This window comes from Hemitrygon akajei, chromosome 11 (genome assembly GCF_048418815.1).
Source record: "Hemitrygon akajei chromosome 11, sHemAka1.3, whole genome shotgun sequence".
In the NCBI taxonomy this organism is placed as follows: Eukaryota; Metazoa; Chordata; class Chondrichthyes; order Myliobatiformes; family Dasyatidae; genus Hemitrygon; species Hemitrygon akajei.
In genome coordinates, this window is record NC_133134.1 from 2997709 (window position 1) to 3024264 (window position 26556).

Genomic DNA, 26556 nt, shown 5'->3' on the forward strand with positions numbered 1-26556 from the left:
GTAGATGGCACTGAGGTCAGTGGTCTTGTGGATAGTTTGTCATGGATTACAAAAAAGATACAGCCAGGATACAGAAACACAAGAGATGAAGGGTCTCAGCCTGAAACATTAATTCTTTACTCCCCTCCATAGATGCCGCTTAATTTGCTGAATTTGTCCAGTGTTTTGTGTATATTGCTCTAGATAGGGTGCAGAGCTGGACAGAGAAATGGCAGATGGAGTTCAATCCAGAAATGTGTGAATTGATGCACTTTAGAAGATCAGACTTGAAGATGGTGTACAAGGTTAATGCCAGGATTCTTAGCAGTGTGGAGGAACAGGGGATTCTGGGATACTAGTCCATAGATCCCTCAAAGTTGCCACATAAGTGGATAGAATGGTTAAGTAGGTGTATGATGCATTAGCCTTCATTAGTTAGGGGATTGAGTTGAAGAGCTACAAGGTAATGTTGCAGCTCTATAAAGCTCTGGTGAGACCACACTTGGAATATTGTGTTCTTTCTGGTCACCTCATTTTAGGAAGGATGTGGAGGCTTTAGAGAGAGTGCAGAGCAGATTTAACAGGATGCTGACTGGGCTAGTGTCTGATGCAGAAAGGTTTAGTGAGCTAGGGCTTTCCATTTTTAGTAAAGGAGGATGAGAGGTGACTTGATAGAGGTGTTACAAGGTTATGAAAGGCACAGATAGAGTGAACATCTAGCACCTTTTTTCCAGAGTGGCAATGACAAATACCAGAGGACGTCCTTTTAAGGTGAGTGGAGGAAAGTTTGGGAGAGAGGTCAGAGGTAGGTTTTTTACAGAGAGTGATAAGTAGCTGGAATGTGTTGCCTGAGATGGTGGTAGTGGCTAATATAAAAGGGAGATTTAAGAGTCTCTGAGATGGGCACATGAGTGAAAAACAAATGGAGGGATATATACTGGGTAGGTTGGAAAGGTTACATTGATCATGGAGTTAGTTTATATAGGTCAGCACAACATCTTGAGCCAAAGGATTTGAACTGTCGATATTGTTCTATATTCAATGGGGCTAGTTTCCATTTGACCATCTATGTATAATATTGCAGCAACTAAGAGCTCGTTAACTAATCAAACACAGCCAAAAGCACTTCAGTCATGTGTGGAACATGTGATTAACTCTGCAGAGGACTTTCTGAGATGCACAAGCTGATGGGTCGCTATCCAACCAGTCACTTCTGGGATCAGAATGAGCCCAAACTGTTTGTGTGCGAAGCATCTTTGGCTGCTTCAACAACAAGGCAGTCAAACGTTACTGCCAGCATGGAGACCAGTTCCACAGAGTGCAAGGTAGGTATCTGACTACAGCATCATGGAATAATTCCAGTGACTTGCTCTTTCTAACATAAAGCTCCATGAATAGTAATCACGAGGTTAAATTCCATGAAGATTGCTGAAGGTTTTGATATGAAACGTGGTTAGCATCCACGTAGTAAATCAAATAAGCTGGATATTTGGAGAGAAGCTTCAATTTTGAAGTTTTACATCAGAACCTTTGGTAATGTATTTGGGTGGTTTGAAAGGTAGAGTCACAGAGCACTACCGCACAGAAATAGACCCTTTGGCCTATCTAGTATGTGCTAAAGTGATATTGTGCTGGTCCAATTGACCCGAGTCTGGACCATAGCCCTCCATACCCCTCCCATCCATGTACGTCTCCAAAAGTCTCTTAAATGTTGAAATTGAACTCCCATTCACATTTTGCACAGGCAGCTTGTTTCAAAGTTGCACTACCCTCTGAGAGAAGTAGTTCCCCCTCAGTTCCCCCTTAAATATTTCACCTTTTGCCCTTAACCCATGACCTCTGGTTCTACTTTCATCCAACCTCAGTGGAAAAAGTCTACTTGCATTTACCCTTTCTATACTCATAATTTTATATACCTCAGTCAAATCTCTCCTCATTTTCCTTGTCTCCAGAGAATAAAGTCCTAACCTATTCAACCTTTCCCTATAACTCAGGTCCTGAAGTCCCAGCAACATCCTTGTAAATTTTCTCTGTTCTTTTTCAACCTTATTAATATCTGTAACGCAGGAAGATTCTGTTGTGATAGTAGTGATTGCTAGTGATAGCTCTCCTAATGATACCGCACCTTTGTTTGTGGATGACCCACTCTCAGTTTACAACAAATCAAACCTCCACATTGTGCTGTTTTAACTTGTTTCCTGTTGCACACTCTTATTCCAACAGGTGGATGTCATGGTGATATCATTCTTCAGCACACAGGAGCATGGCCTCTTGCTGCAGGACATTTTTCCCAAGATGGAATCCCATGAGGCTTTGCTGGGCCTAGAGGTCCCGTATTATTATTTCTCCAAAAAGGTAAGGAGAAGGGCCCAACTCTTAACAAAGTCCACCTAATAATTTATACGCACTTCACCTTCACAAAAATATTCAGATGTTTCAAATGGCTTCTATGTAGGAAATCCCACAGGATCAGGGATGACTTACTTCAACCTTAGATTTTGGAGGTTCATGTGAGATGAATATGGAAACTGTAAACTCTGGTCACAAGACCATAAGACCTATGAGCGGGAAAAGGCCATTCAGCCCATTGAATCTGCTTCACCATTCGATCATGTTTGATTTACTATCCATTTCAATGTCATTCTCCTGTATTCTCTCTGTAACATTTGACACCTTGACCAATCAAAAATCTATCAACTTCCACTTTAAATATACCCAATGATTTTGCCTCCACAGCCATATGTGGCATTGAATTCCACAGATTCGCCATCCTTTGGCTAAGACCGTAGACTATAAGACCACGCGATATAAGAGCGGCATGAGGCCATTTCGCCCATTATGTCTGCTCCACCATTTCATCGTGGTTGATCCAATTTTCTTCTCAGCCCCAATCTTCTGCCTTCTCCTCATTTCCTTTCAGGCCTTGACCAATCAAAAATCTATCAACTTCTACCTTAAAGATACATAAAGGCTTGGCCTCCACAGCTGTCTCTGGAAAATAATTCCACAGATTCATCACTCTGTGCCTAAAGAAATTCCTCTTCATCTCCGTTCTAAAAGGATGCTCTTCTATTCTGAGGCTGTGTCCTCTGGCAACCTGTGCCAACCAGCCGAAAGTATTCAAGGACATTTTCAACCTCTCACTGCTATGGGCGAAAGTTCCCACTTGCTTCAAAGAGGCAACAATTATACCAGCGCCTAAGAAGAATAATGTGAGCTGTCTTAATGACTATTGCCTGGTAGCACTCACATCTACAGTGATGAAATGCTTTAAGAGGTTGTCATGACTAGACTGAACTCCTGCCTCAGCAAGGACCTGGACCCATTGCAATTTGCCTATCATCACAATAGGTCAATGGCAGATGCAATCTCAGTGGCTCTTCACACGGCTTTAGACCACCTGGACAACATAGACAGCTATGTCAGGATGCTGTTCATCGACTACAGCTCAGCAATTTAATACCATCATTCCCAGAATTCTGATTGAGAAGTTACAGAATCTGGGCCTCTGTACCTCCCTCTGCAATTGGATCCTAGACTTCCTAACCAGAAGACTTCAGATTGACATCTCCTTCTCGCTGACAATCAACACTGGTGCACCTCGGGTGTGTGCTTAACCCATTGCTCTGTTCTCTTTATACCTATGACTGTGTGATTAGGCATAGCTCAAATACCATCTATAAATTTGTTGATTGAAGTTCAGATGGAGACGAGAAAGCATATGGGGACAAGATATGCAGAGAAATTACTTTAGTCAGAGGGTGGTAAATCTGTGGAATTTGTTCCAACGAGCGGCTGTGGAGGCCAAGTCATTGGGTGTATTTGAGGCAGAGATAGATAGGTTCTTGACTAGTCAGGGCATCAAAGGGTATGGGGTGAAGACAGGGGAGTCGGGATGACTGGAAGAATTGGATCAGCCCATGATTGAATGGCAGAGCAGACTGGACGGGCCGAATAGCCTACTTCTGCTCCTATATCTTATGATATGCCAACTAGTGAAGTGGTGTTGTAGCAACAACTTTGCACCCAATGTCAGTAAGACGAAAGAGCTGATTGTGGACTTCCAGAAGAGTAAACCAAAGGAACACATACCAATTCTCATAGAGGTATCAGAAGTGGAGAGAGTGAGCATTTGAAGTTCCTGAATGTCAAGATCTCTGAGGACCTAACCTGGTCTCAGCACATCAGTGCAGTTATAAAGGAGGCAAGACAGTGGCTATACTTCATTAGGACATACAAACAAGCTAGATGAACTCAGCAGGTCGGGCAGCATCTGTTGAAATGAGCAGTCAACGTTTCGAGCCGAGACCCTTTGTCAGGACCCTTCATTAGGAGTTTGAAGAGATTTGGTATGTCAACAAATACACTCAAAAACTTCTATAGTTGTTCCATGAAGAACATTCTGACAGGCTGCATCACTTGTCTGGTATGGAGGGGCTACTGCGCAGGACCAAAAAGAAGCTGCAGGAAGTTGTAAATCTAGTCAGCTCCATCTTGGGTACTACCCTACAAAGTACCCAGGACATCTTCAGGGAGCAATGTCTCAGAAAGGCAGTATCCATTATTGAGGACCCCCAGCACCCAGGGCATGCCCTTTTCTCATTGTTACCATCAGGTAGGAGGTACAGAAGCCTGAAGGCACACACTCAGCGATTCAGGAACAGCTTCTTCCCCTCTGCCATCCGATTCCTAAATGGACATTGAACCCTTGGACACTACCTCACTTTTTAAATATATATTATTTCTGTTTTTGCATGATTTTTAATCTATTCAATATATGTTACTGTAGTTGATTTACTTATTTCTTATTTTTTTTCTTCCACTGTATTTTGTTTTACATTGAACTGCTGCTGTTGCTAAGTTAATAAATTTCACGACATATGCTGGTGATAATAAACCTGATTCTTATTCTGGTCTTAGACTCTCCCACCATAGAAAACATCCTCTCCACATCCTCTCTGTTGAGGCTTTTTACCATTTGATAGATTTCAATGAGGTCACCCCTCATTCTTCTGAATTCTAGTGAATACAGGCCCAGACCCATCAAGTGCTCTTCATATGACAAGCCATTCAATCTTGGAATCATTTAAGTGAACCTCCATTGAACCCTCTCCAGTCTCAGTACCTCCTTTCTCAGATAAGGGGCCCAAATCTGCTTACAATACTACAAGTGAGACCTCAGCAATGCTTTATAAAGTTTCAACATTACATCCTTGCTTTTATATTCTAGTCCTTTTGAAATGAATACTAGCATTACATTCTCCTTCCTCACCACAGATTCTATCTGCAAATTAACCTTTAGGGAATTGTACACAAGAACTCCAAAGTCTCTTTGCACCTCAGTTTTTGTGTATTTTCTCTCCATTTCAAAAATAGTCAACCCTTTCATTTCTTCTACCAAGGTGCATAACCATATACTTCCTGACACTGTATTCCATCTGCTATTTCTTTGTCCATTTTCTTATTCTGTCTAAATCCTTCTATAGCTCCTTTACTTCATCAAAACTACCTGCCTGTCCACCTATCTTCATACCGAAGAGATTTGTCAGGCAAGATTTGCCCTTGAGGAAACCATGCAGACTATGGCCTATTTTATCATGTGCCTCTAAGTACTCTGAGTCCTCATCCTTGATAATTGACTTGTGTAGGGGGCAGGGCTTCAGATTCCTGGATCATTGGGGCCTCTTCTGGGGGAGGTACGACCTATACAAAGAGGATGGGTTACACCTGAACCCAAAGGGGTCTAGTATCCTAGCGGGCAGGTTTAATAGAGCTGTTAGGGAGGGTTTAAACTAATTTGGCAGGGGGATGGGAACCAGAGTGATAGGGCTGAGGAAGGGGAAAACAGAAATAAATCAAACAGTGTGGAACAGAGATGATAGAAAGGACAGGCAGAAAATGGAGCATAATCACAGTCAGTGGCATGAGTTACAGGGCAATAGAGGCATGGTGCAGTTAAAACAGAAAACAACAAATACTGGACTGAAAGTGTTATATTTGAATGCACGCAGCATAAGAAATAAAATGGACGATCTTGAAATTCAGGTACAGATTGGCAAGAATGACGTTGTGGCCATCTCTGAAACTTGGCTAAAAAGATAGCTGCCATTGGGAGCTGAATGTCCAAGGATATACGGTGTATTGGAAAGATAGGTTAGTAGGCAGAGGGGGTGGTGTGGCTCTGTGTATAAGAAATAATATTAAATCATTAGAAAAGGATGACATAGAACCAGAAGGTGTAGAGTCTCTATGGGTTGAGTTAAGAAATGGCAAGGGTAAAAGGACCCTAATGACAGTTGTATACGGGTCTCCAAACAGCAGCCGGGATGTGGATTACAAATTACAGCAGGAGGTAGAAAAGGCATGTCAGAAAGGCAATGTCATGATAATCGTTGGGGATTTTAACATGAAAGTGGATTGGGAAAACCAGGCCACTACTGGACCTTGAGAGAGAATTTGTGGAACGTCTAAGGGATGGCTTTTTAACAGCTTGTTGTTGAGCCCACTTGGGGATCGGCAGTGCTGGATTGGGTGTTGTGCAATGATCTGCAAGTGATAAGAGAGCTAAAGGTTAAGGAACCCTTAGGGAACAGTGGTCACAATATGATCGAGTTCACATTGAAATTTGAGAAGGAGAAACTAAATTCCAGTGAGTCAGTATTTCAGTGGAATAAAGGAAATTACAGTGGCATGAGAGGGGAACTGGCCAAGGTTGACTGGAAAGGGACACTAGCGGGAAGGACAGCAGAGCAGCAATGGCTGGAGTTTCTGCGAAAAATGAGGGAAGTGCAAGACAGATATATTCCAAATAAGAAGAAGTTTTTGAATGGAAGAAGGACACTACCTTGGCTGACAAATGAAGTCAGAGCCAAAGTAAAAGCAAAAGAGAGGGCATACAAGGAAGCCAGAGTTAGTGGGAAGATAGAGGATTGGGAAATTGTTAAAAAATTTGCAGAATGAAACTAAGAAGGTCATTAGGAAGGAAAAGATGAATTATGGAAGGAAGCTGATGACTAATATCACAGAAGATACTAAAAGCTTTTTAAGTACATAAAGGGTAAAAGAGAGTTGAGGGTAGATATAGGGCCAATAGAAAATGATGCTGGAGATATGGTAATGAGAGACGAAGATATGGCAGAGGAACTGAATGCGTATTTTGCATCGGTCTTCTCAGTGGAAGACATCGGCAGTATATCGTACAGTCAAGAGTGTCAAGGAAGTGAAGCTTGTGCAGTGAAAATTATGACTGATAAGGTGCTCAGGAAGCTTAATGATCTGAGGGTACATAAATCTTCTGGGGCTGATGGAATCCCTCGGGTTCTGAAGGAAGTAGCTACAAAGATTGGGGAGGCATTAACAATGATCTTTCAAGAATTGATAGATTCTGGCATTATACCAGATGATTGGAAAATTGCAAATGTTACTCCGCTGTTTAAGGGTGGGAGACAGCAGAAAGGAAACTATAGACTTGTTAGCCTGACATCAGTGGTTGGGAAGTTGTTGGAATCGATAGTTAGGGATGAGATTACGGATTACCTGGAGGCACATGACAAGATAGGTCAGAGCCAGCATGGTTTCCTGAAAGGAAAATCCTGCCTGACTAACCTACTGCAATTTTTTGAGTAAATTACAAGTAGAGTAGACAAAGGAGATGTAGTGGATTTGGCATGTTTGGAATTTCAGAAGGCCTTTGTTAAGGTGCCGCACATGAGGCTGCTTAGCAAGATAAGAGCCCATCGAATTATAGGGAAGTTACTAGCATGGGTGGAGCATTGGCTGATTGGCAGAAAACAGAGAGTGGGAATAAAGGGATCCTATTCTGGCTGGCTGCCGGTTATCAGTGGAGTTCCAGAAGGGTTGGTGTTGGGACTGCTGCTTTTTACGATGTATGTCAATGACTTGGACTACGGTATTAATGGATTTGTGGCTAAATTTGCTGATGATACAAAGATAGGTGGAGGAGTGGGTAGTGTTGAGCAAACACAGAGCCTGCAGAAACTTAGATAGTTCATGGGGAATGAGCAAAGAAGTGGCAAATGAAATACAATGTTGGAAAGAGTATGGTCATGCACTTCAGTGGAAGAAATAAATGGGCAGACTATTATTTAGGTGGGGAGAGAATTCAAAATGGAGAGATGCAAGGGAACTTTGGAGTCCTTGTGCAGGATACCCTGAAAGTTAACCTCCAGGTTGAGTCGGTGGTGAAGAAGGTGAATGCAATGTTGGCATTCATTTTTGGAGGTATAGAAGATAAGAGTAAGGATGTGATGTTGAGGCTCTATAAGGCACTCGTGATACCACACTTGGAGTATTGTGTGCAGTTTTGGGCCCCTTATTTTAGAAAGGATATACTGACATTGAAGAGGGTTCAGAGAAGATTCACGAGAATGATTCCAGGAATGAAAGGGTTACTGTATGAGGAATGTTTATCAGCTCTTGGGCTGTATTCCCTGGAGTTCAGGAAAATGAGGGGGTGTGTGGAATGGGCTGCTGATGATGGTGGTGGAGGCGGATATGATAGGGTCTTTTAAGAGACTCCTGGTAGGTACATGGAGCTTAGAAAAATAGAGGCCTATGGGTAACCCTAGATAATTTCTAAAGTAAGTACATGTTCGGCACAGCTTTGTGGGCCAAAGGGCCTGTATTGTGCTGTAGGTTTTTTATATTTCTAAACATTCTGAATGTTAAACGGACTGAACAGATTAGATATGGCAAAGTTATTTCCCATGGTAGGGGAGTCTAGGACAAGAGGGTATGACTTCAGGTTTGATTGATGTCCATTTAGAACAGAGATGCAGAGAAATTACTTTAGTCAGAGGGTGGTAAATCTGTGGAAATTGTTGCTACAAGGGGCTGTGGAGGCCAAGTTTTTGGGTGTAGTTTAAGGCAGAGATTGATGGGTTCTTGATTAGCCAGGACATCAAAGGGTATGGGGAGAAGGCAGGGGAGTGGGGATGACTGGAAGAATTGGATCAGCCCATGATTGAATGGCAGAGCAGACTCAATGGGCCGAATGGCCTACTTCTGCTCCTATGTCTTGTGGCCTTATAGTCTTATAGAAACCATTCTGAGTTTGATAATTTTATCATTAGCCTCCTAGTACCTGGAAACGTCTTCCTTAATAATAGACTCCAACACTTTCCGAACACTGAGGTTAGGTTAACTGGCCTATAATTTCCTTTCTTTTGCCTTCCTCCTTTCTTAAAGAGTGGAATGACATTTGCAAGCTTCTAGTTCTCTGTGACCATGCCAGAATCAAGTTATTCTTGACTGATCACGAGCAATACAACCGTTATCTCTTCAGCAGCCTCTCTCAAGTCTCTGGAATGCGGTTCATCTGGTCCAGGTGACTTATCTACCTTAAGACCTTTGAGTTTACCTTGCACTTTTTCTTTTGTACTAGCAATGGCACTCATGCCAGCTCCCTAACCTCACGGGCCTCTGGCACACTGCTGGTGTCTTACACAGGGAAGACTGATGCAAAGTACCCATTAAGTTCATCTGCCATTTCTTTGTCCCCCATTACTACTTCAGCAACATCATTTTCCAGTGGTCCTCCCCATTTCTCTCTCTCCAACTGAAAAAACTAAGTCACAATAAATAGACAAGCACAATCAACCTAAGCTTATAACACACAAATAACTGCACTTTGCATATCTTTATTGAACACATTGTTTAATCATTCAGAGTCCAGGCTGGAAAAGTATGTAAACCCTTATATTTAATAAATGGTTGAATCTCCTTTAGCAGCAATAACCTTCACCAAACATTTCCTGTAGCTGCTGATGAGACTTACACCAGGGCAAGGAGGAATTTTAGATCATTCGTCCATATAAAACTGTTTCAGTTTATCTATCATCATGGACTCACCTTCACCACTGAGCAGGTGAGAAGGGCTCTGGGGAAACTGAAGCATTGAGACTGGATAGTGTGAGCCTCAAGGTCCTGAAGGAGTGTGCTGAGCAGCTGTGTGGCACTTCCATTGTATTCTGGATAATTTGACGTTAGGAATATTAAGCCTGCACTGCTCCCTGTTACAAATACAATTACCTTGGGGTGCACCTGGATGACGGACTTAAATGGAGCACCAGCACAGAGGCTGTGTGTAAAAAGGGCCTGCTTCGCCTTTCCTTCCTGAGGTCCTTTGGAGTGTGCAGTCCTCTCCTTCACACATTCTACCAGTCTGTTGTTGCCAGTAAAATCTTCCTTGTGGTGGTGTGCTGAGGCAATGGCATTAACATGAATGATGCCAACAGGCTCAATAAATTGATTGGAAAGGCTGGCTCTGTTATAGGAGTCAAACTGGACACACTGGAGGCTGTGGTAGAATAAAGGCCCTCTGGAAGATCCTGACAATTCTGGACAATCAACACACACAAAATGCTGGTGGAATGCAGCAGGCCAGGCAGCATCTATAGGAAGAAGTACAGATGACATTTCGGTCCAAGACGAAGACCAGCATTTTGTGTGTGTTGCTTGAATTTCCAGCATCTGCAGTTTTTCTCGTGTTTGTGTTTTTAAATTCTGGACAATGTTTCTCACCCTCTGCATGCCACCTTGGCTGAACAGAGGAGCACTTTTAGTAATAGACTCTGACAACTGTGCTGCTCCAAAGAGTGCAACAAGAGGGGATTCTTACCCTCAGCCATTAGGCTTTATAATGAGTCAACCTATAATACCTGTGGAAGTAATGACCCCCTCCTGTTAGATGTTTGAGGTAACTAATTTTTTATTCTTTCTTACTTCTTTTATAATATTGGTATATCTGTGGACTTGTACTGCTACTCTTGACACTATAATTTCCTTTGGGGTCGATAAAGTATCTCTCTATTTCTGGGATATCTTGCATGAACAGCTTTCTTCAGGTAATTTCAATTGGGTTAAGGTCAGCACTCTGACTTGGCCATTCCGAGTCTTTTTAGATCATTCTGTTGTTGATTTACTTTTGCGTTTCAGATAATTGTCTTGTTGCATCATCCAATTTCTATTAAGCTTCAGCTGACTGACTGCTACCCCGACATTCTCTTTTAAAAAAATGTCTTGAAACAACTTTGAATTCATTGTTCCTTCAATGATTGCAGGCTGTCCAAGCCCTGAAGCAGCAAAGCAGCCCCAAACCATAGAAACATAGAAAACCTACAGCACAATACAGGCCCTTCAGCCCACAAAGTTGTGCCGAACATGTCCTTACCTTTGAACTAGCTGGGCTTACCTATAGCCCTCTATTTTTCTAAGCTCCATGTAGCCATCTAGAAGTTTGTTAAAAGACCCTATTGGTTCCGCCTCCACCACTGCCGCCTGCAGCCCATTCCACACACTCACCACTTTCTGTGTTTTAAAAAAAAAACCTTACCCTTGACATCTCTGTACCTACTTCCAAGGACCGTAAAACTATGCCCTCTTGCACTAGCCATTTCAGCCTTGGGGGAAAAAGCCTCTGACTATCCACACAATCAATGCCTCTCATTATCTTGTACACCTCTATCAGGTCACCTCTTATCCTCCGTTGCTCCAAGGAGAAAAGGCCGAGTTCACTCAACCTACTCTCATAAGGCATGCTCCCCAATCCAGGCAACATCCTTGTAAATCTCCTCTGCATGCTTTCTGTGGTTTCCACATCCTTCCCATCCTTCCTGTAGTGAGGCAACCAGAACTGAGCACAGTACTCCAAGTGGAGTCTGACCAGGGTCCTATATAGCTGCAATATTACCTCTCAGCTCTTAAACTGAGTCCCACGGTTGATGAAGGCCAATGCACCATATGCCTTCTTAACCATAGAGTCAACCTATGTCCTATGGACTCAGACCCCAAGATCCTTCTGATCATCCACACTGCCAAGAGTCTTGCCATTAATGCTATATTCTGCCATCATATTTGACCTACCAAAATGAACCACCTCACACTTACCTGGGTTGAACTCCAAATGCCACTTCTCAACCCAGTTTTGCATCCTGTCAATCTCCTGCTGTAACCCTTGACAGCCCTCCATACTATCCACAACACCCCCAACCTTGGTGTCATAAGCAAATTTACAAACTCATCCCTCCACTTCCTCATCCAGGTCATTTATAAAAATCAGAGAGTAGGGGTCCCAGAGCAGATCCCTGAGTCACACCACTGGTCACTGGCCTCCATGCGGAATATGACTTGTCTACAACCACTCTTTGCCTTCTGTGGGCAAGCCAGTTCTCGATCCACAAAGCAATGTCCCCTTGGACCCCATGCCTCCTTACTTTTTCAATAAGCCTTGCATGGGGTGCCTTATCAAATGCCTTGCTAAAATCCATATACACGACATCTACAGCTCTACCTTCATCAATGTGTTTAGTCACATCCTCAAAAAATTCAATCAGGCTCATAAGGCACAACCTGCCTTTGACAAAGCCATGCTGACTATTCCTGATCATATTATACCTCTTCAAATGTTCATAAACCCTGCCTCTCAGGATCTTCTCCATCATCTTACCAACCACTGAGGTAAGACTCACTGGTCTATAATTTCCTGGGCTATCCCTACTCCCTTTCTTGAATAAGAGAACAACATCTGCAACCCTCCAATCCTCCAGAACCTCTCCCGTCCTCATTGATGATGCAAAGATCATCGCCAGAGGCTCAGCAATCTTATCCCTCGCTTCCCACAGTAGCCTGGAGTACATCCCATCCTGTCTCAGTGACTTATCCAACCTGATGCTTTCCAAAAGCTCCAAACGCATCCTCTTCCTTAATATCAACATGCTCAAGCATTTCAGTCCACTGCAAGTCATCCCTGCAATCACCAAGATCCTTTTCCGTAGTGAATACTGAAGCAAAGTATCCATTAAGTACCTCTGCTATCCCCTCCGGTTCCATACACACTTTTCCACTGTCACACTTGATTGGTCCTATTCTCTCATGTCTTATCCTCTTGCTCTTCACATACTTGTAGAATGCTTTTGGATTTTCCTTAATCCTGCTCGCCAAGGCCTGCTCATGGCCCCTTCTTGCTCTCCTAATTTCATTCTTCAGCTCCTTCCTACTAGCCTTATAATTTTCTAGATCTCTATCATTACCTTTTTTTTTAACCTTTCGTAAGCTTTTCTTGACTAGATTTTCAGCAGCCTTTGTACACCATGGTTCCTGTATCCTACCATCCTTTTCCTGTCTCATTGGAATGTACCTATGCAGAATACCATTCAAATATCTCCTGAAAGTTTGCCACAATTCTGCCATACATTTCCCTGAGTACATCTGCTCCCAATTTATATTTCCAAGTTCCTGCCTGATAGCTTCATATGTCTCCTTTCTCCAATTAAACATTTCCCTAACTTGTCTGTTCCTATCCCTTTCCAATGCTATGGTAAAAGAAATACAATTGTGATCGCCATCTCCAAAATGCTCTCCCACTGAGAGACCTGACACCTGACCAGGTTCATTTCCCAATACCAGATCAAGTACAGCCTCTCCTCTTGTAGGCTTATCTACATATTGTGTTAAGAAACCTTCCTGAACACACCTAACAAACTCCACCCCATCTAAACCCCTCACTCTAGGGCATATATGTCAAACTCAAGGCCGGCGGGCCAAATCCGGCCCGCGGTGGAATTATCTTTGGCCCACAAGATAATATCTAATTACTATTAAAGCTGGCCCCAGTAATCGAAGCGCCTATGGCGTATGATATGGCTAATGCTGAGTTTATTCAGGTACCAGGTTTTCAGGGTTTTTAGTGTTTATTCGGCAGTCTTCTTCATAAGAAACGGAATTTGTAAAGTGAAACACTTTGTAGTTATAGCAGAGACTGAGACACATGAGAGCAGGCTGAAAAAACGGAGGCAACGAAAGCTGCGTTCGCACGCATCCGACTGATCCGGCCCGCATGAAGCTGCATTTTGCTCAATCCGGCCCGTGACCTAAAATGAGTTTGAAACCCCTGCTCTAGGGAGATGCCAATCAATATCTGGGAAATTAATATCTCCCACCACAACAACCCTGTTATTATTACTCCTTTCCAGAATCTGTCTCCCTATCTGCTCCTTGATGTCCATGTTACTATTGGGTGGTCTATAAAAAACACCCAGTAGAGTTATTGACCCCTTCCTATTCCTAACTTCCACCCACAGAGACACCGTAGACAGCCCCTCCATGACTTCCTCCATGATGTTCCTTCTACCATGCTTCACAGTTGGGATGAAATTTTGGTGTTGGTATGCATTCCACTTTTCCCTCCAAACATAGCAGTGTCCATTTCAGCCAAAAAGTTCAACTTTGTCTCATCAGTCCACAGAACATTGTCTCAGAAGAGTTGTGGAAGATCCAGGTGGTCTTTTGCAAACTTGAGACATGTAGCAATGGTTTTTTTTAATGAGTAATTAATGCAGAAAACTAGGTAGTTGCAAAGGATTCATAAACTTTTTCTTGCAACTGGAGAACAAAGATGAGGAATTTCTTCAGCCAGAGGGTGTGAATCTGTGGAATTCTTTGCCATAGATGACTGGGGAGGCCAAGTCATTGGTTATATTTGATGTGGAGGTTGAAGTTCCTTGATTAATAAATCTATTGTATATTTTATGTTCAATATGCTACATGTGTATATGAAAAAATAAAACCATTTCAAAACTGAATAGGATATTTTATACTATATATAATATTCTTCCAACCAGGAATGAAAAAGTGCTTAATATCTTGGCAATGGCCCACTTAGAGAACCATTGTTATAGAGTGGTGTTAGGAGAGATGATTCTGAAGATGTAACATTGCCATATTTGCCTGTTGTATTTTCCCTTTTGGATAGATGGGAATTACTGAAGTGCTGAGAACAATATGTTACTTGATACTGTACATATTGGAATATCTTGGGATTAATCTGTCAAATTTCATGACAACATTGTGCATTTTATGCCATCTGCCAATGATATAAAATCGGATTCTGATTCTGATGTGTTGTAATGTGTTTGTAATGTATCTGCATGTGTTGTAATACATAGCTATTGTTGAGCAGTCCACTGACAGTGAACACATTGAACATGACAAATGTCTTACTGTCTTTTAACAAGTGTTGTTGCTGTAGGATCTTAAGAAAGAAACAGTAGGGATTATTTAAAAGTCAAAGTAAACTTATCTGACCAGTAGAAATATTATTTAAAACACAAGGGAATTTGCAGATGCTGGAAATCCAGAGTACACACACAAAATGCTGGAGGAACATAGCAGGTGAGGCAGCATCTCTGCAAAGGAATTAACAGGTGACATTTTGGGCCAAGACCTTTCATCAGGATATTATTTAGTGTTGCATATTTCCTGATTGTACTCTATTAGCCCATTAACAAATTTTTGGTTTAATTCTAGTCAGGTGTGACTGAGAATGAACCAGAATCGACGCCTGGCTCTCCAATTCCACAAATGGTAGCGAGGTGGCCCTTGCGGGACTTTGTTGGGCTAGAGGATTGTGACAAGACAACACGTGATGCCATGCTGAATTTCAGCTTTTATCTGACTATAGGGGATATGGATGAAGCTTTCAAATCAATTAAACTTATCAAGAGGTAGGGTAACTTCTTTCCATTCCTTTGAGAATCCAGGCCTTATTTCTCCCATTGTGAACTTTGCAAAGTTGTTGAATTGTGTTTTAAAATGTTAAAAGATTAAAAGGTTATTCGTGGGGCCTGATTCTTTGTTTATTTTATAAAAATTCCTCCTTTGCTTTTGAATTGAAGTGTGGGGATGCCGAAGTGTAGAATTGTTAATTTTTTGATCTGTTCTGTTGATTTGTGTAAATTACTCTATCATGAAAGGGTTTCAGAACTCAAATAATTTATTTTAACAGGTTCTAATGTTTTATGGCAATCATTCATTGTCAGACTGAGATGTCACTGGCTGCTACTACAAAAAACTATTGTCATAACATTTATATCTTGTGTTAGTATACTGAAATTATATCTGCAGATTGGTCAGCTTAACACCAATGTAGACAAATTGAAAAGTTCTGAGGGATATTTTAAGCCAGTATTTACAGAAATGCTCTTTAATCAAGAATGTGCATGGTTTTATTAAGGGTAGTGGGTGCAGATGTCGTTTGTTTCTGCTCCTGCCCCTCAATGTCTGATTATCCCTAATCAGACTATGCTTCTCCAAATGATTGTAAGTCTCTCCAATAGTTTGCCCACCATGTAAGACTCACATGAATATAATTCCTAGATCCCTAGGGTTATCCCTATTGCTTGTCTTGAACAAAGATATAATATTTGCCATCCTCCAGTCTTATGGGACTATTCCTGTGGCCAGTGAGGACACAAAGGCCATTGCCAGCAGCGCAGCAATCTCTTCTCTCATTTGCCCAAGTAATCTGGAGTATATCCCATCCAACTCTGGGGATTTAATTATTCTAATGTTTTTCACAAGTTCCAGCACATCCTCTTTCTTAACCTTGATGTGTTTCAGCACATTAGCTTATTCTACGCTGACCTCACATTCGTCAAGGTGAATACTGAAGCAGAGTATTCATTAAGGACCTTCCCTACCCACAGGGAGAACGTAGAAACTCCTTATACAGCAGGAATTGAACCCTGATTGCTGGTGCTGTAATACCATTATGCTAACCGCTACATCACCAGGCCGCCTCAGACTATGTACCCAGAAAGAGGCAGTTATGCAGTAGGTTTCCAGAGATTTGATTGTATCTAAATGATCAATAATTCCACAATAATTTGTATTTCTGTACCACTTTTAACATTATCAAGCATCTCAAGGTGAAGGAATCAGCTATTGCTGGGAAGGAAAGTAGAAAAGAATTGATGTTACTGAGACAGTATAGGTGATTCCAGGATGGGCAGGAATGCAGATATGTATGTTCTATGTATCTAGGCCAGGGGTTCCCAACCTGGTTATTCCATTGACCAGTGCCATTAAGTAAGGTGTCCGTGGACCCCAGTTTGGGAACCCCTAGATTCTAGGTTTTTAGAAGCTGAGCATTTGATGGCTCCAGGCCTGGAGTTTAGAAGAATGAGGGTGATCTCATTGAAACATGTCGAATATTGAAAGGCCTAGATAGAATGGACGCAGGGAGGATGTTTCCATTGGTGGGAGTGTCTGAAATGAGAGGGCACAGTATCAGAATGCAAGGATGTCCCTTCAAAATAGAGATGAGGAGGAATTTCTTTAGCCAAAGGCTGGTGAATTTGTAGAATTCATTGCCGTAGGCAGCTGTACAGGCTTAGTAATTGCTTATATTTAAAGTGGTGGTGATTGGATTTTTGATTAGTCAGGGTATCAAAGGTTATTGGGAGAAGGCAGAAAAATAGGGTTGAAATTAAATCAGCCATGATGGAATGGCAAAGTAAACTCAATGGGCTGATGGCCTAATTCTGCTTCTGTGTCTTATGGTCTTATGGTTCCAGATATCGAGTTTGAATTAAGTAGCCTTTTCTAACCACACCTCGGAGCATTCTTTATGAACACTACACTAACTGAAGGCCAATTTGAAATTTGACCAGTGAGCGATGCTCAAATTGTCACGTTATCCTGGATATCCTCTAGTAAAGATGGAGAAGATATTGCACCAAATACAAACTTAGAATAACTTGATTGTATGAGTGTTATGTTTGGAAATGCATGGTTTTTAAATTATCTATGCAAGATATACCTTCAGTAACTAACTGGTCTATACCAGAATTGTATCAAATGCACTTTAACAGCACAAAAAAATCTCAATTTAAAGCTTGGAAGATACTTGTAATTCAAATAAACAATACTTACATTTTGTATCACCGTATTATACCAGTTATCACATTGGTAAAAAATTTAAGTCAGTTTCCATGAGTCAGTTTAGCCCTTTCTGAAACCATTCAGCAAAGTAGAGAAAATTCTGTGTATTTGGATCTTGAGCAATGGGACAGAATGATAAAAGCAACTTTTTATTTATCAAGATATGGCATGGTAACAGGCCCCTCCAGCCTAATGAGCCAGCATCACCCTATTACCCCCTTGTGAACAGTTAACCAACTAACCCTTACGTCTTTGAAACATCGGAGGAAATCCACTTGGTCATGGGGGAGGATGTACAAACTCCTTACAGACAGTGGCAGGAATTGAACCTGGGATATAAAGTGTTACGTCACCATGCCGCCTAACTTCTATGCTTCATGCTTTTGAGTATAATTGGTTTACCTTCCAGTTGGCTCATAGAGTATATTAGTGTTTAAAACCCCTTGCTTAGAATTTGTTCTCTGGCTGCATGTACAACTGACTCAATTAGATTTGGTGCAAGGAAAAATTCTGATTGCATGCTATATAATGGGAACTGCACTTCCGCAGGTCGACTTCCCACATCTACACTCCATTAGTGGATGGGAAGGTCATGTGAGATGTGCACTTTAGTTCCTGTAGCCTGCTGTGTCAGCAAGCACTGTTCTGCTATGGGAACAGTAAAACTGAATGTTAAACTGAGTCCCCAGAGTTAACAACAGTGAAACTTCCTGCGATATTTCAGTGGGTTGAGAAGTGATATTAAATTACCAATAATATTTGTGTAGCCCTCACTACTATTACAAGGGACAGAACCATAACCTAGGTAGTTTCTGCTGTTGGATTACAACTGGGCATTGTCCTGGTACTAGTGCATTGCTATCTTTTCAGAAAAATCTTGAATAATGTGTGTACCATCTGTATGTAATCCGAATTTTTTTTAACAATGGAAAAATTGTCAAATCTGAATCTTAGTGTGATGTAAAAAAAATTTTTGGAAATGCCTCAAAAAGGTGGCATCCATCATTAAGGACTCCCATCACCTGGAACATGCCTGCATCTTGTTGATACAATGGGTCACAGTTTAAGGATAAAGGGGAAGCCTTTTAGGACCGAGATGAGGAGAAACTTCTTCACACAGAGAGTGGTGAATCTGTGGAATTCTCTGCCACAGGAAACAGTTGAGGCCGGTTCATTGGCTATATTTAAGAGGAAGTTAGATATGGCCCTTGTGGCTAAAGGGATCAGGGGGTATGGAGAGAAAGCAGGTACAGGGTTTTGAGTTGGATGATTAGCCATGATCATACTGAATGGCGGTGCAGGCTCGAAGGGCCAAATGGCCTACTCCTGCACCTATTTTCTATGTTTCTATACCATCACAGAGGAGGTACAGGAACCTAAAAACACACACTCAATGTTTCAGGATCAGCTTCTTCCCTCTGCCATTAGATTTCTGAATGGACATTGAACCCATGTACATTATCTTACTATTTTCCCCCTTTTTTTGCTCTCTTTTTGTGCTACATTTTTAATTTAATTTAAAAAATATATTTCTTAATGTAATTTATAGATTTTAAATTATTATGTATCACTGCTGTAAAACAACAAATTTCATGACATATACCACTGATATTAAACCTGATCCTGATTCTAGTTTATCTAAATTAAACAGCACATTTGAGATATTTTGAGAATTATTGGCTAATCCTCATCAGTTTTGCTGCTCTCAGGAATGGACTACATGTGACTGAGCAGTGAGCATCCATTCTTTGATGTCTATATATAGACATGTAGAACCGCTAAAAGCTTTACCACCTGCAAGCATTTGACACGCAAGCCTACTAGCGCTGAGTCCACATTTGATCTGTGGTGCAATAAGTTGTTTAAATTCTGCTGTTTGTCAGTCTTTGTTTATGTAGAGTTTTTCATAAATTCTATTGTGTTTCTTTATTTTCCTGAAAATTCCTGCAAGAAAATGAATCTCAAGATGGTATGTGGTGATATATACGTACTAAATTTACTTTGTCATTGACTTTGTCACAAAACTGCAAAGAAATTGGTATGTTCATTTGGTGTTTTTCTCAACAATCTCAAAAAATCCCACTGTATTTCATGACTCATTGTTATGTTGGAAATGGGGCAACCAACCTGCAGACAGTAACTTTCCACAAAGAGCAATGTCAGAATGTAAAATGGGGACACCTTTTTTTCCCTTATTAAGGAGAGACAACCTGTGATATGTTGAATTACCAGGTGAACAAGTAGTCTTTGTCTTTGCAAATCTGTTTTTATTGATGCTTTGCTGCACGCTTGAGTGCTCGGTAGAGGACACTGATGCTTTTTTACTGGTGGGGTGGGGTGGGGTCGTTGCCTTGTTGCTGCTTGTGAATGGGAGGGGGTAGCTGGGGGGGGGCTTTGGGGTTCTAACATTTAATTGTCATTCATCCTTTGGGACACTCCTCTGTTTTCGTGGATGTTTGCAAAGAAAAAGAATTTCAGGATGTATATTGTATACATTTCTCTCACATTAAGTTGGACCTATTGGAACCTATTGATCACATTTGGAAATGACAATTGATAGATAGTATTTATCAATATATCTTGGAGATAACTTGCTGGATCTTCAAAACCTTCTCACAGAGCTTTTCAGATATGCTTGTGGGAGAATTGGAGTAAATGGGTGGTGATGGTTGGCACAGACTTGGTGGGCTAAATGGTCTGTTTCTGCACTGTATCTCTCTCTGAGGTTAGGTGCCATTCACTGAGCCCGACCTGATGTTGTAATTAATTTGATGTGATTTAGGAACAAAACTACCCCTCTGCCATCAGATTTCTGAATGGTCCATGAACCCATGAATACTTCCTTGTGCAAAAAAAAGTACTATTTATTTATTTCTGAAATGTATTGATTTTTGTCTTTATACTGTACTGCACATTTCATGTCATATGTCAATGATAATAAACCTGATTCAGATTGTGTACCTACTTGAATTTCACAACGGGACAGCCGGACAGGATCAGAGGACTAATAGGAGAAGGCAGGCTGAGCAAGGATAAGAATTCAACAAAGGTGATGTTGAAGATGAATTGGTGAAAGTGGCATGACTCTTTAAGAAAGGAGGAAGGCAGCAGAAAGGAAATTATAGACCAGTTAGCCTGACCTCAGTGGTTGGGAAAATGTTGGAGTCAGTTATTAAGGATGAGGTTATGGAGTACTTGGTGACACAGGACAAGTTAGGACAAAGTCAGCATGGTTTTCTTCCAGGAAAATCTTGCCTGCTAAACCCATTGGAATTCTATGAGGAGATTACAAGTAGGATAGATAAAGAGGATGAAGTTGATGTTGTATATTTGGAGTTTCAGAAGGCCTTTGACAAGGTGCCACACATGAGGCTGCTTATCAAGTTAAGAGCCCATGGTGTACAGGAACGTTATTTACATGGTTTGAGCATTGGCTGATTGGTAGGAGGCAGCAAGTGGGAATAAAAGGATCCTTTTCTGGTTGGCTGCCAGTGACTAGTGGTGTTCTGCAGGGGTCGGTGTTGGGACTGCTTTTTATGCTACATATGAATGATTTAGATGATGGAATAGATGGATTTGTTTCCAAATTTGCAGGTGATACGAAGATTAGTGGATAGGTAGGTAGTGTTGAGGAAACGGGTAGGCTGCAGAAGGATTTAGGCAGATTAAGAAAATAAGAAAGAAAGTGGCAAATGAAATACAATGTTGGAAAATGCATGGTCATGCACTTTGGTAGTAGAAATAAATGTGCAGACTATCTTCTAAACGGGGAGAAAATCCAAAAATCTGAGATGCAGAGGGACTTGGGAGTCCTGTGCAGAACACCCTGAAGGTTAACTTGCAGGTTGAGTTGGTGGTGAGGAAGGCAAATGCCATGTTCACATTCATTTCAAGAGGTCTAGAATACAAGAGCAGGGATGTAATGCTGAAGCTTTATGAGGCACTGGTGAGGCCTCACTTGAGTATTGTGAACAATTCTGGGCTCCTCATCACAGAAAAAAATAGTGTTGGCATTGGAGGGTGTTCAGAGGAGGTGCACAAAGATGATTCCGGGAATGAAAGTGTTATCATATGAGGAATGTTTGATAGCTCTGGGTCTGTACTTGCTGGAATTTAGAAGGATGAGGGGGGGATCTCATTGAAACCTTTAGAATGTTGAAAGGCCTAGACAGAGTAGATGTGGAAAGGATGTTTCCCATGGTCGGAGAGTCTAGGACAAGAGGGCACAGACTCAGGATAGAGGCGTATCCATTTACAACAGAGATGCAGATAAATTTCTTTCGCCAGTGGGTGGTGAATTTGTGGAAATTGTTGCCACATGTAGCTGTGGAGGGCAGGTTGTTGGGTGTAGTTAACACAGAGCTTAATAGATTCTTGATTGGATACATCATCAGAAGTTATGGAGAGAAGACTGGGGAATCGGCTGATGAGGGGTAAAAAAAGGATCAGCCATGATTAAATGGTGGAGCAGACTCGATGGGCCAAATGGCCTAATTCTACTCTTATGTCTTATGGCCTTTAACAAAATGAAGTGCTGATAGGGAGGGGTGGGGTTAAAAATGATTATTTACTGTTTATTTATTATTATTTTGTTTCTTTGTATTTACTGTGAATGCCTATAAGAAAATGAATCTCAGGATTGTATATGGTGACATATACATACTTTACACTTTGAACAAAGGTTAACAGGAGACAGAGGAGATGGGATATCAAAATTAGCAGGAAGAGGTTTTGCTTTAATAGAGAGGGCAGGCTGTAGAGGCTGGTGAATGACTCATTGCCCACCAGATATGGCCAGGGGCCTCACCATCCAGTGGTTCTAGGCTGGCATCTGGACTTGATGTGTCTGCTCACCTGGTGCTGTGACCAGGAGCTGGCTGACACCTGTAAAGGAAATGTTAGCATTCATTTTGAGAGGACTAGAATATAAAAGCAAGAATTTAATGCATTGGTTTAATAAGGCATTGGTCAAACTGTACATGGAGTTTTGTGAGCAATATTGGGCCTCTTATCTAAGAAGAATGTGATGGGATTGGAGAGGGTCCAGAGGAGGTTCATGAGAATGATCCTGGAAATGAAAGGCATATGAGGAGCTTTGATGGCTCTGGGCCTGTACTAGCTGGAGTTTAGAAGAACAAGAGGAGGATCTAATTGAAACCTACCAGATAGAGTGGACATGGAGAGGATGTTTCTTATAGTGGGTGAGTCTATGGCCAGAGGGCACAGCCTCAGAATAGAGGGACATCCATTTAGAACAGATGAGGAAGAATTAATCAGTGGGTAGTGAATCTGTGGAATTCATTACCACAGACGGTATGGAAGCCAAGTCACTGGGTATATTTAAAACAGAAGCTGATAGGTTCTTGATTGGTGAGATTTCAAAAGTTATGGGAAGAAGGCAGGAGAATGGGGTTGAAAAGGATAGTAAGTCAGTTATTGAATGGAGGAACTGACTCGATAGGGCAAATGGCCTAATTCTGTTCTTATGTCTTATGGTATCCAGTTCTTCCTGGGCAGTCTGTATAGGGGGCTGTAATAGGGTGTTTCAGAGAACAGACTCCTGAGTAAAGACAGAGCAGACTCCTCTTGGTTACTCGCACAACCTTGCCCTTGGCCCCCTCCTCCAACTAACATATGTGCTGCCCGTCAAGATTTGCATCAGTTTCCACATGTCCTCCGAGGATACTCAACTCTGTCTTCACCATCTCTCCTGACACCCCTCCCCCTACCATCTGTCCCTCCATTTTGGTGAATCAGACATCTCCTCTATGTAAATATGAGGAAGACCAAAGCCCTTTCTCTCCTTGGTTCCTCAATTTTGGACCATATCTCCACACCATCCATGAGATTGATTCCCATATCAGTAAACACTGGCTCTGCCTCAGCTCTTCTGCTACTGGGACCTCATACAAGCCTTGGTCATCTATTGACTCAACTGCCCCACAGAACTGCCAGGGACACATCTCAAACCACCCTCTTTATGCATCACTTCCATACTCATTGACCTGTGATGGCTCCCAGTTAACCCAAGTCCTGATTTTCAGATTCTCACTTTTGTTTTCTGATCCCTCTGACGTGTTGCTCCTCTCCACCTCTGTGATTTCCTTCAGCTTTACTCCTCTCCAGGATGATCACAATCCTTTCATTATGGCTTTAAACATCTTAATCGTTGTCCCAACAGAAACCCATGTCCGGAATTCTCCCTTTTAAATCCTTCCATCTCAAACTTAATGCTCACATCTCTGACTCTCCCTTCCTGAGACTCCTTATCAAATGTTTTTCACTGCAATGACGTGCCTTTGATGTGCTCTATACACTGAAACCTATGTCGAAATGGAAGTAACTGATAGTTGCACTGTAACAGTCAGATAACTGAGAGGGAAAGGGAGGCATTTCTGTTTTTATGTTTTGATTTGCAGTTCTTTAATTTTCAACTCCTGCTCTATACATTTTCCTGAGTACAGTATATCTGTCTAATTGCATTCTGGGCTTCCCATGCAAAGGGCAGATAACAAAAGCCACTCTCTTAACCATTTAGTCAAATATTACATAAAATGTATATCATAAGCACAAGAGATTCTGCAGATGTCGGAATGCTGGAGGAACTCTGTGGAAATGAATAAACAATCGGCATTCTTGATGCAGAAGCCTGAAATGTCAACTATTTATTCTCTCTATAGATACTATCTGACCTGCTAAGTTCATCCAGATTTTGTGCCTGAAATATGTATTGTGTCTCATCTAAATAGTTACTTTAAATTAAAGCCTAGCTTTTTGAGTACTATTCCTTTAAATATTTAACATTCTGTACATTTCTGTATCCAAAATGAAATGTTGATGCTTGGGAGCAGATGCTCATACTTGGGTGATATATTTACTGAAGGAAGTGAAGTAAGATTCTACTTCACACTATTGTCTGTCCCACAAGATCCAATCCCTCGTGCTCATCTTAATGGTGCACCAGGTACTGTTTGGAAGTAAGAATCTTAAACCAATTGGGAATTAAATTACAGGAATTGCCTTTAACCCAGTGAAAGAAATCTGTTTCCTTCAGATGCTGAGCTTCTACTCCCATACATTTATCCTGCCGTACTGTTTGGTTGTGCTATATTGTCTTGATTTATGTTGCTGTCAAGTCAGAATTGTTAGTTGTGTTCAGGATGAAAGCCTTTGTTTCTTCTTCTCCCACTGTGTGCCCACCTCGTCCAACCTTCCAGACAGCGGCTGAAAGCAGAGATTTGGTTATTTCATGAGTAAGCAGAGATCTGGCAACTCTCGAACACTTGTGCAAATTGCTGCCCGCTCCTTTCTGCGTTGGTTCAACATGGTGATTCCACGTAGTCATTCTCAAAGCGTGGCCTGGAGCGACGGATAACAATAACGCGGGGTGTCATACAGTCCTCCCGCCGGTGTAATATGTTCCAGATTAGCATGGCTGCCGCAAGTGTCGATGAGAGACAGGCACCAATGTCCAGGTAGCAAGACCAAGAGAGGTGAGTATAGGGGCCTATACGGTAGAAGGTCACCAGTCCAATCATCAACACAAAACCTAATGGTTAGAAGGAAAAGTATCAATGAGAGGATGCTTCTGAGTGGGAAATACTAACAATCACAGTTTCTTAGGTAGAGATGTGGGAGGGTGCACAATAAAAGGCCAAAGGACTAGCTTAGCTCCTAAACATTCTACTGTTATAATTTTCAACTGCTGCCACTACCTTAACTGTCCTCTACTCCAGGGAATTTTAAACACATGAGATTCTACAGATGCTAGAAATCAGGGCAACTCTCACAAAATGGTGGAGAAACTCAGCAGGTCAAGGTTCATCTATAGAAATAAGTAAACAGTTGATGTTCCAGGCCAAGACCCTTCATTAGGACTGGAAAGGAAGAGGGAAGAAGCCAGAATGAGGTGGAGGATGGGGAAGGAGGACAAGCTAGAAAAATGATGGGTGAAGCCCGGTGGGTGGGGGAGTGGAGATGAAATAAGAAGTTGGGAGTTGATGGGTAGACAAGGTAGAGGGCTGGAGAAGAAGGAATCTGATAGGAGAGGTGAGTTGACTATTGGAAAACAGGAAGGAGGAAGGACACCAGAGGGAGATGATAGGAAGGTGAAAAGTAGAAATAAGAGGCCTGAGTGGGGAATTGAAGAAAAAGAAAGGGGGAAAGGGAAAATGAACAGAAGTTAGAGAAATCAATGTTCATGCCATCAGATCACAGGCTACCTAAATGGAATGTGAGGTGATGCTCCTCCAACCTGAGAGTGGCTTCATCATGGCAGAAGTGGAAGACATGGATCAACATGTTGGAACAGGAATGGGGATAGGAATTAAAATGGTTAGCCACTGGGAAATTCCAATTTTTGTGGATAGAGTGAAGGTAATTTTATATCCTTTTCATATCTTATTACATCCCTCTTTAAAGGATTGTTGTAAAACTCTATGGGGTGGAGGGAGAGTGTAGCAGGAACTCAATCCCCTGCCCTCACTCTGGTTATAATCTTTGACATGCCAGTATCTCAGTCACTGGAGAAACTCTTCATGTGTACCACTTTTGAAGTCTTTCATAATTCTGAAAGTCTTAGTTAGACCTTGACTTTCTCTGATCTAATGAAACTGTGTCATTTCCTCTAGGCTTTATTTATATCTGTAAATTCACATGTGTAGATGTCCCTTTAGAATAGAGAGGAGAAGAAATTCATTAGCCAGAGGATAGTGAATCTGTGGAATTCATTGCAATAGACAGCTGTGGAGGTTAAGTCATTGGATATATTTAAAGCAGAGGTTGATAGGTTCTTGATTAATCGAGGCACCGAAGGTTATGGGGAAAGGCAGGAGAATG

The 26556-nt window shown here is 41.7% G+C and overlaps 2 protein-coding genes across 3 annotated transcripts in view; one reads left to right on the plus strand and one right to left on the minus strand.

Annotated features, from left to right (window-relative positions):
* ift140 (intraflagellar transport 140 homolog (Chlamydomonas)) overlaps positions 1–26556 on the plus strand; it is a 279472-nt gene that overhangs the window by 121890 nt on the left and 131026 nt on the right. Inside the window, exons 16-18 of the mRNA XM_073060034.1 lie at positions 1142–1304; positions 2203–2334; positions 15304–15500. Of these exons, the coding sequence (XP_072916135.1) occupies positions 1142–1304; positions 2203–2334; positions 15304–15500 (492 nt within the window). The remainder of the gene's footprint in view (positions 1–1141; positions 1305–2202; positions 2335–15303; positions 15501–26556) is intronic.
* The window catches only part of tmem204 (transmembrane protein 204), a 44308-nt gene continuing 35606 nt past the window's right edge, over positions 17855–26556 (minus strand). The window contains exon 6 of one of the 2 annotated variants that reach the window (XM_073060048.1): positions 17855–25267. In XM_073060048.1, coding sequence (XP_072916149.1) covers positions 25038–25267 — 230 coding nt within the window. In that variant the 3' untranslated portion in view covers positions 17855–25037. The remainder of the gene's footprint in view (positions 25268–26556) is intronic. The other variant, XM_073060049.1, reaches the window with a different exon arrangement.